The following is a 12,494-nucleotide window of genomic DNA, read 5'->3' as shown; positions in this document are numbered from 1 at the left end:
CTCTAGGTCAGAGTACAGTCGAACACTGCCTGTTGCTCTCAGCCCTGCGCCGGCTCGGGTTTGTCACAGTTCATTTTTTTCATCTCGCGGGCTATTGCTGTTGACCTTCCCTCTCATCGCTGTATGAAGAACAGCGCTTCATTAATGTTTTGCTCTTCCCTTGCCGCTGCCTGTTCCTGGGGCGTCTGTCAGTGTAGATCCAAGCTTAAGCTTTTAGTATGGGTGGTTTTCCACTTTTGTGCCCAGTGCATCTGGTGACATGGTATAGGGTAGACTAGCTTGAACCGGTCCCCTTCTGTGCCTTTTGCCTGCCCTGGTTGCCAGTGATGCTCTCCAAGGAACTTCACTGCTAATGTAGGAAGATGAAAAAACAAATTGGTTCAGAGAGTATTGCATGAGGAAGAAGCACGTGTTCTTTTGCATGAGAGTGTCTGTTGTTGCTGCCAAAGCCATCAGACAAGGAGTGCGGTATCAGGTTTGTCAGTCATCATGGATGAGGATTCTAGGTGAGACTCTGACGGTAACACCTGCGCCTCCCGTCGCGAGGGCTTCACATCTGGAGTCGGAGCTGAGGACATGCATTTTAGCCTCCTAGGTTTCCAGGTGTGGAGTTGTTGGGTTTTTTTTTTTGGTGCTTTGAAACCCGAAGAAGCTGTGAAACCCAATAGCATAGGTGAGCTGGTAACTGTAGCAGAAGTAATTGCCACACGTGGTCTGACTTTCTGTATGGAAGATAGCTAACTCGCTTTCCACATGTGTTACTACTGCTGATGTTTGCAATCGGAGTTCATCTGGGGAGAAAGCGTGATGGCAAATCCAGTAACATACAACAGTCAGCAGTGCTAATGTGCTGTTTTGCATGTATTTTGTGGAGCATGCTAGAAAAGATCAGGTGCAAGAGTGAAAGAAATTTCTCTGTTTCAGTTGATCATGTAATGTTTTATTTGCCAGGGTGATTCGTAACTGACTTAATTCAGGAACTGCTTTTAATAATCCTGTTCTCTGAACTACTTGCTTAAGGTGTATAGTAGTACCACCAAATAAAGCATATAACAGTATACGATGCTATCGACAACGGAGCTGTAGGGATAATCGGTTCAAATGAGTAAACACCTCTGGAATCTTTGATACACTATCAAGCTACCCTTTGAAAGACTTGTTTCAGTATGAGCAGCCAGGGGGTTTGTGGAGGAGAGGTGTCCGTAGAGTTAACAATTCAGTTTTTTAAGCTGATTATAAGCATGTGAATTTGTTAAACCATTTTCTTAAACGTGTGGGAAGACATTTTTACAAAGCTTTCTTTTATGGGCTCTTCATTTGCCTTGAAAGGGTGTTCATGCGTCATTCAAACTTGCTGATACTAAAGTATTTCAGTAAAACATATTTGAGCTTAAAAATATTATTCAGGATTACTAGGACTTTTGTCAACATTTTTACTTGCCTGTAGTTTGCAAGTTTACTATGCGAATTCTGTCTGTTTTAATGTAGGCGTTTAGATGCTAACCACATTACTGCCATACCAGAAGACAGTTTTGAGGGTCTGATGCAGTTGCGTCACCTTTGGTTGGATGACAACAGTTTGACAGAAGTTCCCATCTATCCGCTCAGCAATCTCCCCTCTCTGCAGGCGTTAACGCTGGCTCTTAACAAAATAACACACATTCCTGACTATGCATTTACAAACCTTTCAAGTCTCGTCGTTCTGTGAGTATTTCTATCTGTATTTCATAGGTCACTTTGATTCTCTTCTCAGTTACAGTTTTGATTAAGCTAGGATGGCACTGAAAATGGTATTTTGGTATGTTTTAGCTCAGTTGTCTAGTAAACAGCCTATACCACCAACACGAGATGATATCATATATGCTTAGACAACCTGCTGAAGGTTTGCTGAAGACTTTGTCCTAAACAGAAAGTCAAATGGGCTATGGATAGTGAGGTGGTTGTACATTTTCCTTATGTCTCTTTTTACTCATTGAAATGAGTATTTCAAACCAACGGTTGTCAGAGAAATCTTTCAGAGATATTAAAAGAAGAAAATATTACCTGCCACAGACCTGTTTCTGTGTAGTCTTAAATATCTCTAAGGGTGAATATGAAAAATTCCTTTGATTTGTTTAAATCAAATTTTTATCATACTTCTGGATATCGAGTAAAGGTTGAACATGGATTGTCTTGACTGTGGGCAATCTATTCTGTTCCCATATGAGGATGAAATATTTCTGTCTAGAAGTGACAGACATTCTTCTGCATGATCCACCCCATGTAATGTTTTTTCTGAACTGTTTAACTGTCTTGATTTGATAGAAATACCTGCTAATTTGTTAATTTAGATTAAATCATTCACTTCTTTGCATGCTTGTTTTTGTTTTTTAGTCATCTTCATAATAATAAAATAAAAACTATAGGAAAACACTGCTTTGATGGGCTAGACAACCTTGAAACCTTGTAAGTATGCTTCTTAAAGTAATTAATTGTTCAGTGTTTGTCTCACTCCTAGCCTAATCAAGGTTACTTTACTGGTATGGCAAAGATTCTGCAAATGAGGCGTGTGTGCACAGCACAACACATAAGACTGACACAGGTCCAGCTGAGGTTTTGGAACTGAAGGCTGGTATTGGTGCAGTGCTCCACCAAAACTAATTAACTGTGTTGAGAAGCAGGTAAATATTAGCCTGGGTGAAATGTCACGCTAGGTGATGTGGCTCTCAGGTTCCTAGCCCTGATCCTGCTGGTGTACCTTTGCATAGCACTCCACTGAATCAGGTGGATGTATCAGAAGTGTTTGAGTGGCCCTGTGGGTGACAAAGGACAAATACTTGTTTCTCAGATTTACTGTAGGATTAAACATATTTGAGATGCACTGCCAAAACTGTTGTGTGACAGTAGGAGGTTTCCCAGAGGGCCCCAGCGGGCTGTTTCTCCACTGCTTCCGCGTTACTGGATGGGCACTGGTGCCTGCCAAGGAGGCTGTTGCTCACACATCCCCGCAGCTCCCTGAACCGATCCTCTGCAGGCTGCTAGAAAACAGCCCGGCTCCTGGTTCCCAGCCTCTCGTGCAAGAGATTCACCCAAGTTCACTTCAAATACTGGCAAATACTCAGATGATGGACTGGTTTGTCTGAAACAGTGAGCCTTATGTTCCTTCAGACAGAAACGGGGGATGGGGGCAGGAAGCATCACCTTCCCCTCGCCCTGTGTCCATCATCCCCACTGACAATTCATACTCTTCCCCAGGACTGGGTGTCCATAGTGGCCAGGTCCTTGTTCCACAGCACTCCTGGACCTCCAGAGTGCCTCCTTAGTGAGAAATGGCTTTCAGCCCCTTCGATTACACTCCCCATTTCCCTTCAGCTCGCTCAGTGAATGCTGGGTTTCCTTCAGCAGCGCATTTTGTTATGCTTAGGAGAATGCTAAATAAATAAAACAAATGAAGGAGGGCAAGGTCACGTTAAAGCCAGTGACACCTGTGTTAATGTGAGGAGTCTGGATGAGTCCAGGAATGCTGCTTACTCCCAACTATCTTGTCACTCTCTTAGAACCTCAGTTAAGTAATAGTTGGATGCTATGTAAATGTGCACAGCTGATGTAAGACTCTCAGAATGTTTTTTCCCCTCATAAGGAATCCCTTTTGCAGAAAAAAGGCCGTAGCTGGCCTGACACTACTGCTAGAATGGTGACAGGTTAACTGAGATTTCAGCAGATCCCTTTCACTGGTGTGTAGTGACTCAGTGTGATCAGATTTCCCTCTGCTTCTGTTCAGTATTTATAATTGGTTTTGCTATAAGGTCTGCTATTACCTAATGTCTTATTTACAGTTTATTTTACAAAACCTGAAAGAAGAGTTTTCTTAGTAAGCTAATAGAGTGGTCATGTGTATCTACTGTATTTTTTTTTTTTTTTTTAAACTTTGAAATCTTAGTTAATTTCCATGTAAATTCTGTTGAAGAAAAGTCTGTGAGTTGTTGAAAAATACTAAGCTTTGCTGTAAGGAAATCTCATTTGACTTACTATGAATAATCCTCTGGATAATATTAAATACCTTACCTAAGTTATTAACTGGCTACAAAGCATGTACAACATCAGAAGACTAAATCTCAGTTAAAAATCAAGTTATTCTGTGGTCTAGTTAAAGATGTTCTGAGAACTTTTTACTTTCATTGAATTGTGTTAAATAAAATTTTTTTTAACAATTCATGATCACTGTTAAGAATTCTATAATTCTCCTGCTTTGTTTCTTCTAGGGATTTAAATTATAATAACATGGTAGAGTTCCCTGAAGCCATAAAAGCACTCCCAAGTCTAAAGGAGTTGTGAGTATTACTTATACTCCCTTTTGACCAGTTTTCTTTTCTTTCTCCTGTCCATAAATAAAAAGGGAAAAAAAATCCCCAGATTTAAGAATGCTTGCTTCGTTATGCAGCAACCTAGATCAGATTAAGTTATGCTAAGTGATGCTATAATTAAAGGAAAATATAATCATCAGCTAGAGAGGGAACCTATTGAAAATTATTTTGGAGTTACATAAGCAAGCAATTTATTCAGGAGACCCATTAGCATAGATCTTAATCATGAGCTGGTTTTGGCCTCCAGTAGCAGAATGAAGTATTCACTGATCACCCATGTTTTCCTTGTCCCCTCCTTAAGAGAGGAGGAAGAATAGAGAAAGCACAGGATCATGTTTTAGACAGAACAGTTTCTTTCTCATGAAATATTTTCAGTTCAGCTGATGTGCAGTAGACAAATCATGCCTTCAGAGTTACTCCTACTGTTTGAGTTACTCCTGTTCAGCTACAATCCTATTTTGGGCAGGATTGGGAATTGAGTAGGTGTGAAGAAAATGGCTATTGGTTGAATCTACTGGCAGTATATTTTTCAGTGTTGATTTTCTTCTTTGCTAATATCTTTAGGGGATTTCACAGTAACTACATTTCCATAATTCCTGATGGTGCATTTGCAGGAAACCCCCTTCTAAGAACGATGTAAGTAATTTTCATGCATCTATTTTTAGTCTTTAGCAGACAGTGACTGTAAGAACAGCGATTGAAATGTGTTTTTCATTTCCCAGACATTTGTATGATAATCCTTTGTCTTTTGTGGGGAACTCAGCATTTCAGAATCTGTCCGATCTGCATTCCCTGTAAGTATCATCTCAACTATATAGTACAGTAAATGGATTTGAAATGTTGTGGCTAAGAACTCAAAATAACTGAATTTTCTGACTTACAGTAACATATAAACATTTTTATAAACATTGTTATTGCTGGGAATATCCAGTTTCTTAAGAAGCTCTAGCAAATATGCTCTACAAGCTTTTTTTTTTTAATCTTCATTACCTTGCATAAGACATGTAACCTCAGGCCAAATGCTGAGGTTCTTACTTAAACAAACTGCAATATGTCCTAGGTGGTTTTTGAACAGGGATATACATTGTGAGAATGTTTTGCAGGTTAGTGCATGCATGCTCTCAAAATACACCAGTTCTGGTGATGACAAGAAAGCAAAATGGAGTGAGACTTCAAACTTTGAACTGCGAACTACCTAAGAGTTGATGCCCTTTTCAAACCTGTATTGATATGATTCTTTCCAGTTTGATGAATTCCAGTTGTTTGCTAATGTAGGAGTAATTTATTAAATAAGTTACTAGTATTAGAAGCAGTGAAAAGACTATCTTCATGTGTAAAATTTAAACAAAAGCAATAAGGGTGTTAGAATGTCTCCTTAGTGAAGATACCCACCTGATAGCAGGATTGAATGTCACAATTCTTTGCATAATAGTTTCAGCTAATTTTCGTGGCAATTTTTTTAGGGTCATTCGCGGTGCCAGCATGGTGCAGTGGTTTCCTAATTTGACAGGAACCGTTAATCTGGAGAGTTTGTAAGTATCTTCTACAGAAATCATTTCCAATAATTTCTTCGTTTTGCCTCTTGCGAAGTGATTGAAATATGATTAGTGGGTCTGGAGAGCATTTATATGTATATATAGTTATATATATAAAAATATAGATAACATTATACAGTAAATACCTGGGTGCCTCTTTTTTTTTTTTTTAATAGGGTAAGCTGACAGCAGCCTATGAAGAGGCCATGGATACTAACCCCTCTCTCACAGACCTGAAAAACAGCAAAGTTGGCTTCTTCCAAAAAAAAAAACCCCAAACAAAAAAAAAATTCGGGGGGTGAATCTAGCACCCTGATAACTGAGACACCATCCTTATTCTGCTCTCGCGTATCCTTGTTATGCCATCTACCATCAACAATGCAAACATGCATATGATTGTTTTTTTTTTTTTTTTTTCACAGAACTCTAACAGGGACCAAGATAAACAGTATTCCTGTTAATTTATGCCAAGAGCAAAAGGTGCTTCGAACTTTGTAAGTACACACATTGTGCTCCTATTTTCATCTGCATCAAAATGTTTTGAAAGAAACTTAAATCTAATTTAAAGGAAAAGTATTGCTTAGAATTGCTCATCCTAGTCGTTTTATCCAAGTTGGAAATCTGATTCTGGTTTCTTGATTCTTCGAATCAAGAGTTGTGGCAGAGTTGATGTAATGCCTTATATTCCTGAAACAGGGTCCCCTTTATAGGGATGCACTGCACTACTTTCATACTATATAAAAGACGTGTAAGGTGGTGCTGCAGAACAGTCTTTGCATCTTCCAATTCATTTTGCCACCATTCATTGTAAACACAACAGTAATAGCCTACATTCAGAGGTTAACAAAGAGTTTAGTTGTAGTGCTTTGACTTTTTCGTGTGCGGGAACGCAGGAGAGAGCATCAGGAACCAAGAGAAATGGAGCTGAGGATTAGGAAGAGGGTAGTAATACAAAGGCAAGACAGAAAAACCAGTAAGGATGTGTTAAAATAAATGCAAAAAAAACCAAACTGGAAAAGGAAACCATTTGGTGGGAGAGGCAAAGCCATGTTTACAAAAGATACATGAAGGAAAATTTGGAACAAAAGCAAGTGCTGAAAAATGGAGAAGTATGTTCTGTTTTATAGAGGAAAAACTAGGGAAAAAGTATGACGAGGTAGGATTTATTTTCAAATGGCAGTTTATCTTTTAAACAGAAATTCAAAGACTGCTTGCAAGTTTCTAGTCTCTTTTTGCTGCATAGTTTAACAGGAAAATCTGAACTATCCTAGCCCTGCTTAGGGAGGTACCAACATGCTAAAAAAAATTTGCACCAAATTCCTGCATTGCATACCATCTATCTGGTTTCTTCTAAAAAAACAGATTATCAATTAAACCGTTTCAGACTACAGTTCTCGGAATTCAGGGCAATTGTACAGTGTGGCTTTGGGGTGTGTGTATATCCAGATGCAGAGCTGAAAGCAGTGCCTATAGAATCAAAAACGTTGACTGGGAGGGATCTCATGAGCTGTTAAAGCCACTACAAAGGCATGGCCTGTTTCTCCATTACTTTTCAATTATTGAATATTAGTTTCAGTCGTTAATGTTTGCCAAATAGAGAGATTGGGAATGAATTTTTTTTACTTGCTTTACATCACTGTTGAGTATTTCAGGAAATTAAAAAAAAAATAAAAAAAATTCACCAAATTCAGAGACAAAAAGGGGAAGAGGTATAGAAGTGTAGATTTAAAAAGGGTTATGTGGATAGGGTGAATAAAAGGCAATGAATCAACATTTTAGAGTTATATAGAAAGCCTTATTTCTGCTATTTGCTGACTGTTGCAAGCTTGACATAGCAGTTGTGTCTTTCTAGATTTTTGGATGTATATAATCTGTATAATTGAAGTGGGGCTAGTTAGGATGACTGTGGAGAGGTCACACTTGTGATTGCATTCAAGACTTTCTCTAAACTGCCCTTAGTTTTTCCACAGAATGTAACTAACAGGAAGACTTCTCTGCCAGTCCGTTTAATGGTTACACGTGATGAGATGTTTCAAGTAGAAAAGAGCTGAACTAAGCACCTTTCTCCCGTTTTCTGTTTTGAAGGGACTTGTCTTATAACAATATAAAGGACCTCCCAAGTTTTAAGGGCTGCCACTCCTTGGAAGAAATGTAAGTAGAAATACGTGTTGTTTATCTTTATTACCTCCTTAGTATGTCGAGTCCAAGCCTCTAGAAACTATTGCGTCATGTTTGATCATAAGTTTCTGAGATTAAGGACAGATAGTATGACCGTCTCATGTGAGGAGTGTGCTGGGCAGAGAATACACAACCACTTGTGTTTTTCTCAATTAGCTAAGGTTTAATTGTTCCTATGGCACAAAAAAGGATGAAGGACACCTTAATCCTGCATTTTGTAGTATTGCTATATGCATAAATGGAATGAGCATTTATGAGTTTTCCTTCCTGCCTCTTATCTCTTCAATGTTTCTTCAGTTCCCTCCAACCATCAGCCTATGTTTGTGTAAAATGCTTTTTTCCTCTAGTCCCTGTAAGACACATTCAAAACCCATCTTTGCTTTTCGTTACTTCATTGCTTTAAATATGAAGCTCAATTTCCAGACCCTATGCAATTTTTCTGCCTGCATATATGTTCCTACTTCTTCTACCTCTACTGCTCTCAAACTTCTTTCCACTTAACTAGAATGGGGCTATTAGGCTTCTCACAGGTCTTTGCTGTTAGGCTTTTGACATCTTCAGGCTCATTGAACATGTGGTTCATTGTGAAAGGAGCTAGTGAACTGGAAGTACAATTTGCCCATTAGCTCTTCTCAACATTTTCCTTTCATAAGTCTGTATTTCAAGAAGCGAAAGTGCGCCCAGGGTAAGAATATGGCCTAAAGATTGTTTCAGAACTGGGTAGATTTGTTTAAATATCAGTGTGAGTCTTCCAAGTTTGTAGAGTGTTACTTCCAGCTTGGAAATAATTCAGTCCACACTTAAGTCTCTTCTAAATTAAATGAATTGTGAATTGGGATTGGGCAGAGGCGCCATGAAAGAGCTTCACGGTTATATTAACATGGCTAATGTGAAATGCAGAGCAGATAATTAAACAGTTTGCCTACAAGGGGAAATGAGAAAAATCTTGCCATTTGTAAGGTTAAATCTATGTATTGGCAGGCACTGAGCTATCCCTTGGTTTGAAGTCAGCCTGGTTTGCCAATAAAGTTCTGTTTCTACTTCTTCACCTTGCAGTTCCTTGCAGCATAATCAAATCCATGAAATCACAGAGGATACCTTTCAAGGACTGTCCTCCCTTCGTATCCTGTAAGTGCGCATAGCTGCATACTGAGTAAAATAAAATAATGCAAGATCATGTTTTTGATTCCTACATAAACTAATGCTAGGATTTGGTGTTACAAATGTGATTGATGGTAAAAGGCTAGGTATGCTGGATCCTAAGGTGAAGCAAACCATGTACTACTGGCAGCAGCCTGTTTCAGTCCCGTTCTTTCTATTCATTTTATTTTTTTAGCCTATAAAGGTATTTTTACACACACAGATATACATATACATATATATATGGAGATAAAAAAAACTGTTTTTTTTGGTAGTCCACCATTTTGCATTACTTTATTATGTTACTATATTATTCCATTATATAGTATTTATTGGAGAGATCCTATTTGTTTTCGTTAGGAGGAGCAGACCAGTAAACAAAATTTAACCCCTCCCCTTACACCTCTAGCTATATGAAGATTATATAGGATCATTGAAATTACCAGGAAAAAAAAAATCTGCAATTTGACAGGTGTTGTAAAAGGAATGTAGTACTGTAGGTCATGGTGGTCCAGCAGGAGCTGGATCTGGATTTTGAAATCCAACAAAGCAGATGCCCTTCCGCTGTTCTTTTGTCATCTTCCCCCACCCCTCCCGACGTGCCCTGCTGCAGGTGCGGTTGTCACCGAAGGGATTGTCCTGGCACCTTCAAGCCTGGGCATGGGTGGTGCCAGAGCTGGCCCCTGCCTTGGGAGCACAGGCTGAGCTGCTAGCAGAGGGAAGGAGTGGGAGAGGGGCAGGAGTGGGAGATGGATTCTGCTTTGGGGATGAGGTGAAGCAGGATACAGCTGCCTTACTGAGGGATTTGGCTGCTACTGCACCTGGCTGACTGGGGAGGGAGGGAAATGGGAGTGGTGTTCGGCTTCTCTGTCAAAGGCATCATGTATTTGTCACCTCAGCTTTTTTCTCTACAAAGTTTTTTTTCTACAAAGTTTTGATGAAATTGCTAAAATAATCTTGTTTGGTATTTGTTGCAGCGACCTCAGTAGAAATCGGATCCATCAGATCCACAAGGAAGCTTTCACCACTGTTGGAGCTATTGTTAACCTGTAAGTAGGTTATTCTTGAAGTGACCTTCTCTCTATCATTAAACTGCTGAGATAGTAAACGTTTTTGGCTTAAAACTGGTATGTGCCCATTGAGTGTTTCATCTCTGTGGATCACAAAACCTCTTACTAGCTGAATGTATGCAGGGCAGACTTGTTGAAAGTGCCTGCTGCACTGACAGGCATTTGCCAGACCACAGCCTTGGTGTGAAACTTTAAAAAGCCTTCCTACTCATTACAGGCTTCCTAAATAATGAAGTGTATGCTATAGGATCTTCAAACTTACTTTGTTGTAACACTGTCTTAATATTCACATTTCAGAGACCTAAGTTTCAACGAACTCACTTCAATTCCAACTGAAGGATTGAGTGGACTGAACCAGCTTAAACTTGCAGGCAATTCTGAGTTGAAAGAAGCTTTGGCAGCAAAGAACTTCGCAAAGCTCCGGTACGTTGGTAAATAACACTACAGGGTGCCTCGCTTATTTTGACAGTAACAAGCAACATGACAATAAATGAAGCCTGTTTAGGTAATATTCATGACAAATGATTTGCTGAGTCCTCTAGGGTCTTAATGTTGGCATATATAAAAGGGCGTCTGACTGTTTTGGTGTAGAAGCCATTTGCAGACAATTTTCGTGGAACCTTTTGTATTTTTCCTCCACCACTTTTCACGCAGATAGCACCTGACTTTGGGGTGGTGGTTTGTGTGGATTCCATTTGTTATTGAACTGAGCACATCTGTCTTTGAGAGTATGGAAAGTGGGAGCAGACGCACAGGTGCCTGACTCCATAATCACCACGCTTTATACATACGCTGTTTATTCTGGGAGGCAAATGATAAGAGTAACAGGAATCATTCAGATGGAAACCCGGTACCAATATCAGTGGAAGGTGGGTCAGACAGTGATTAACTGCTTTGCATTTTCAAAGATCTCTCTGCACATTAATATTTCAATCCTCAAGAAGCAGTTAGGAATTATTTCCCATATTGTCCGATGGGAAAAAATGGAGATGAAGATACTGTTAATTGTCTAAGACCAACAAAGGAATCCATGTCAGGCCTCAGCAGTCCTGTGGAAACAGCAGATTGGGTTTTAGGGTTTGGTCTGTGTTTGAGAACCAATGCATTGTGGGATCCTTTTGACTGACGTTCCTCCTAAATATTTCCAAGAAGAGAATTCAGTAACAGTACTGCAGATAGTTGATACTATAGCCTTGAGTCAGAAAAATTAACTTCTGGTCTGCTGTTATTTCATTGTTTATGTGGACTTTTTAAAAATCTGCATGCAGCTGTACTTCTTCTCTACCAGGACTAAAAGTACGCACCATTTCTGTCAAACATATAAAAAGACAATAGCAAAAAATTTGTCTTATTTAGGGGCTGCAAAATGAAGAGTGAGAAGGAAAGATACATTTTTAACACTGTGGTCACCTGGGAATTAACTTTCTTGGAAAACAATTACTCTTTAATTAATTTGCTTAATTAGTTTTCAGTTTAATTTGTACAGTAATGCCACAAACACTTACTGGAATTTTTTTTTATATGGAGTAGAACGAGTAGTAGAGAGAGCTAAACATCACAAGTTTCTTCGTACTCCTTGCAGCTGACACAACTTGGATGCATCACCTGTCCTTTATCTCAGTGCAAAAGTTCGTCAGAAATGGTTACAACTGATTCAATTAGAAATAGTTTTTTATTGGTGACCATGACAAAGAAAAGGTTCAGTTTTTAGCACTGAAGTGTGTCACTTGAATATTTTTAACAAACGGTAATTTTAACTCAGGTTGCAGTGGGAAACACTCTTTGTTCTGCCTGTATTTCAGGTCACTCTCTGTACCATATGCTTACCAGTGCTGTGCATTTTGGGGTTGTGATTCGTATTTAAACTCTAATGCTGAAGATTCCAGTCACCAAGATCAAGGTGCCTTGATGGATCGTGAGAAGGGTAAGTGTTTCGCTGTACTAAACTGGCACTATTCTTTTGGGCCAGGTCAGATCTTGTCTTTGAATAAGGAAATCAGGAAAATGTGAATCTTTATAGGGATACAAAATCTGTCTCTGAAAGTGCTTAGCAGCTGCTTACAGATAGGCAGTGCCATGTTCTTTGTAAATGTGTAAGATCTGCCTGTAAGATCCCCCTATTTTACCTAAGGGGAAATTTTTTTTTTTAAGTTCTGAAATGCCAGCATTGTCCCTGTCATTTTCTGCCAGAACAAAAATGTTTTATGCTTCTCAATATTTCAACCTTT

General features: G+C 39.2%; 1 protein-coding gene across 2 annotated transcripts in view; it reads left to right on the top strand.

Moving 5' to 3' along the window:
• The window catches only part of LGR4 (leucine rich repeat containing G protein-coupled receptor 4), a 44,656-nt gene that overhangs the window by 26,877 nt on the left and 5,285 nt on the right, over positions 1–12,494 (top strand). For both annotated transcript variants that reach the window (XM_035891192.1, XM_035891191.1), the window contains 12 exons: positions 1,489–1,704; positions 2,374–2,445; positions 4,242–4,310; positions 4,908–4,979; positions 5,066–5,137; positions 5,807–5,875; positions 6,301–6,372; positions 7,964–8,029; positions 9,113–9,184; positions 10,174–10,245; positions 10,564–10,689; positions 12,069–12,190. In XM_035891192.1, the coding sequence (XP_035747085.1) occupies positions 1,489–1,704; positions 2,374–2,445; positions 4,242–4,310; positions 4,908–4,979; positions 5,066–5,137; positions 5,807–5,875; positions 6,301–6,372; positions 7,964–8,029; positions 9,113–9,184; positions 10,174–10,245; positions 10,564–10,689; positions 12,069–12,190 (1,100 nt within the window). The remainder of the gene's footprint in view (positions 1–1,488; positions 1,705–2,373; positions 2,446–4,241; positions 4,311–4,907; positions 4,980–5,065; positions 5,138–5,806; positions 5,876–6,300; positions 6,373–7,963; positions 8,030–9,112; positions 9,185–10,173; positions 10,246–10,563; positions 10,690–12,068; positions 12,191–12,494) is intronic.

This window comes from Egretta garzetta, unplaced genomic scaffold (genome assembly GCF_000687185.1).
Source record: "Egretta garzetta isolate BGI_Z169 unplaced genomic scaffold, ASM68718v1 scaffold523, whole genome shotgun sequence".
Classification (NCBI taxonomy): Eukaryota; Metazoa; Chordata; class Aves; order Pelecaniformes; family Ardeidae; genus Egretta; species Egretta garzetta.
This window is presented reverse-complemented; position numbering and strand designations above follow the sequence as displayed.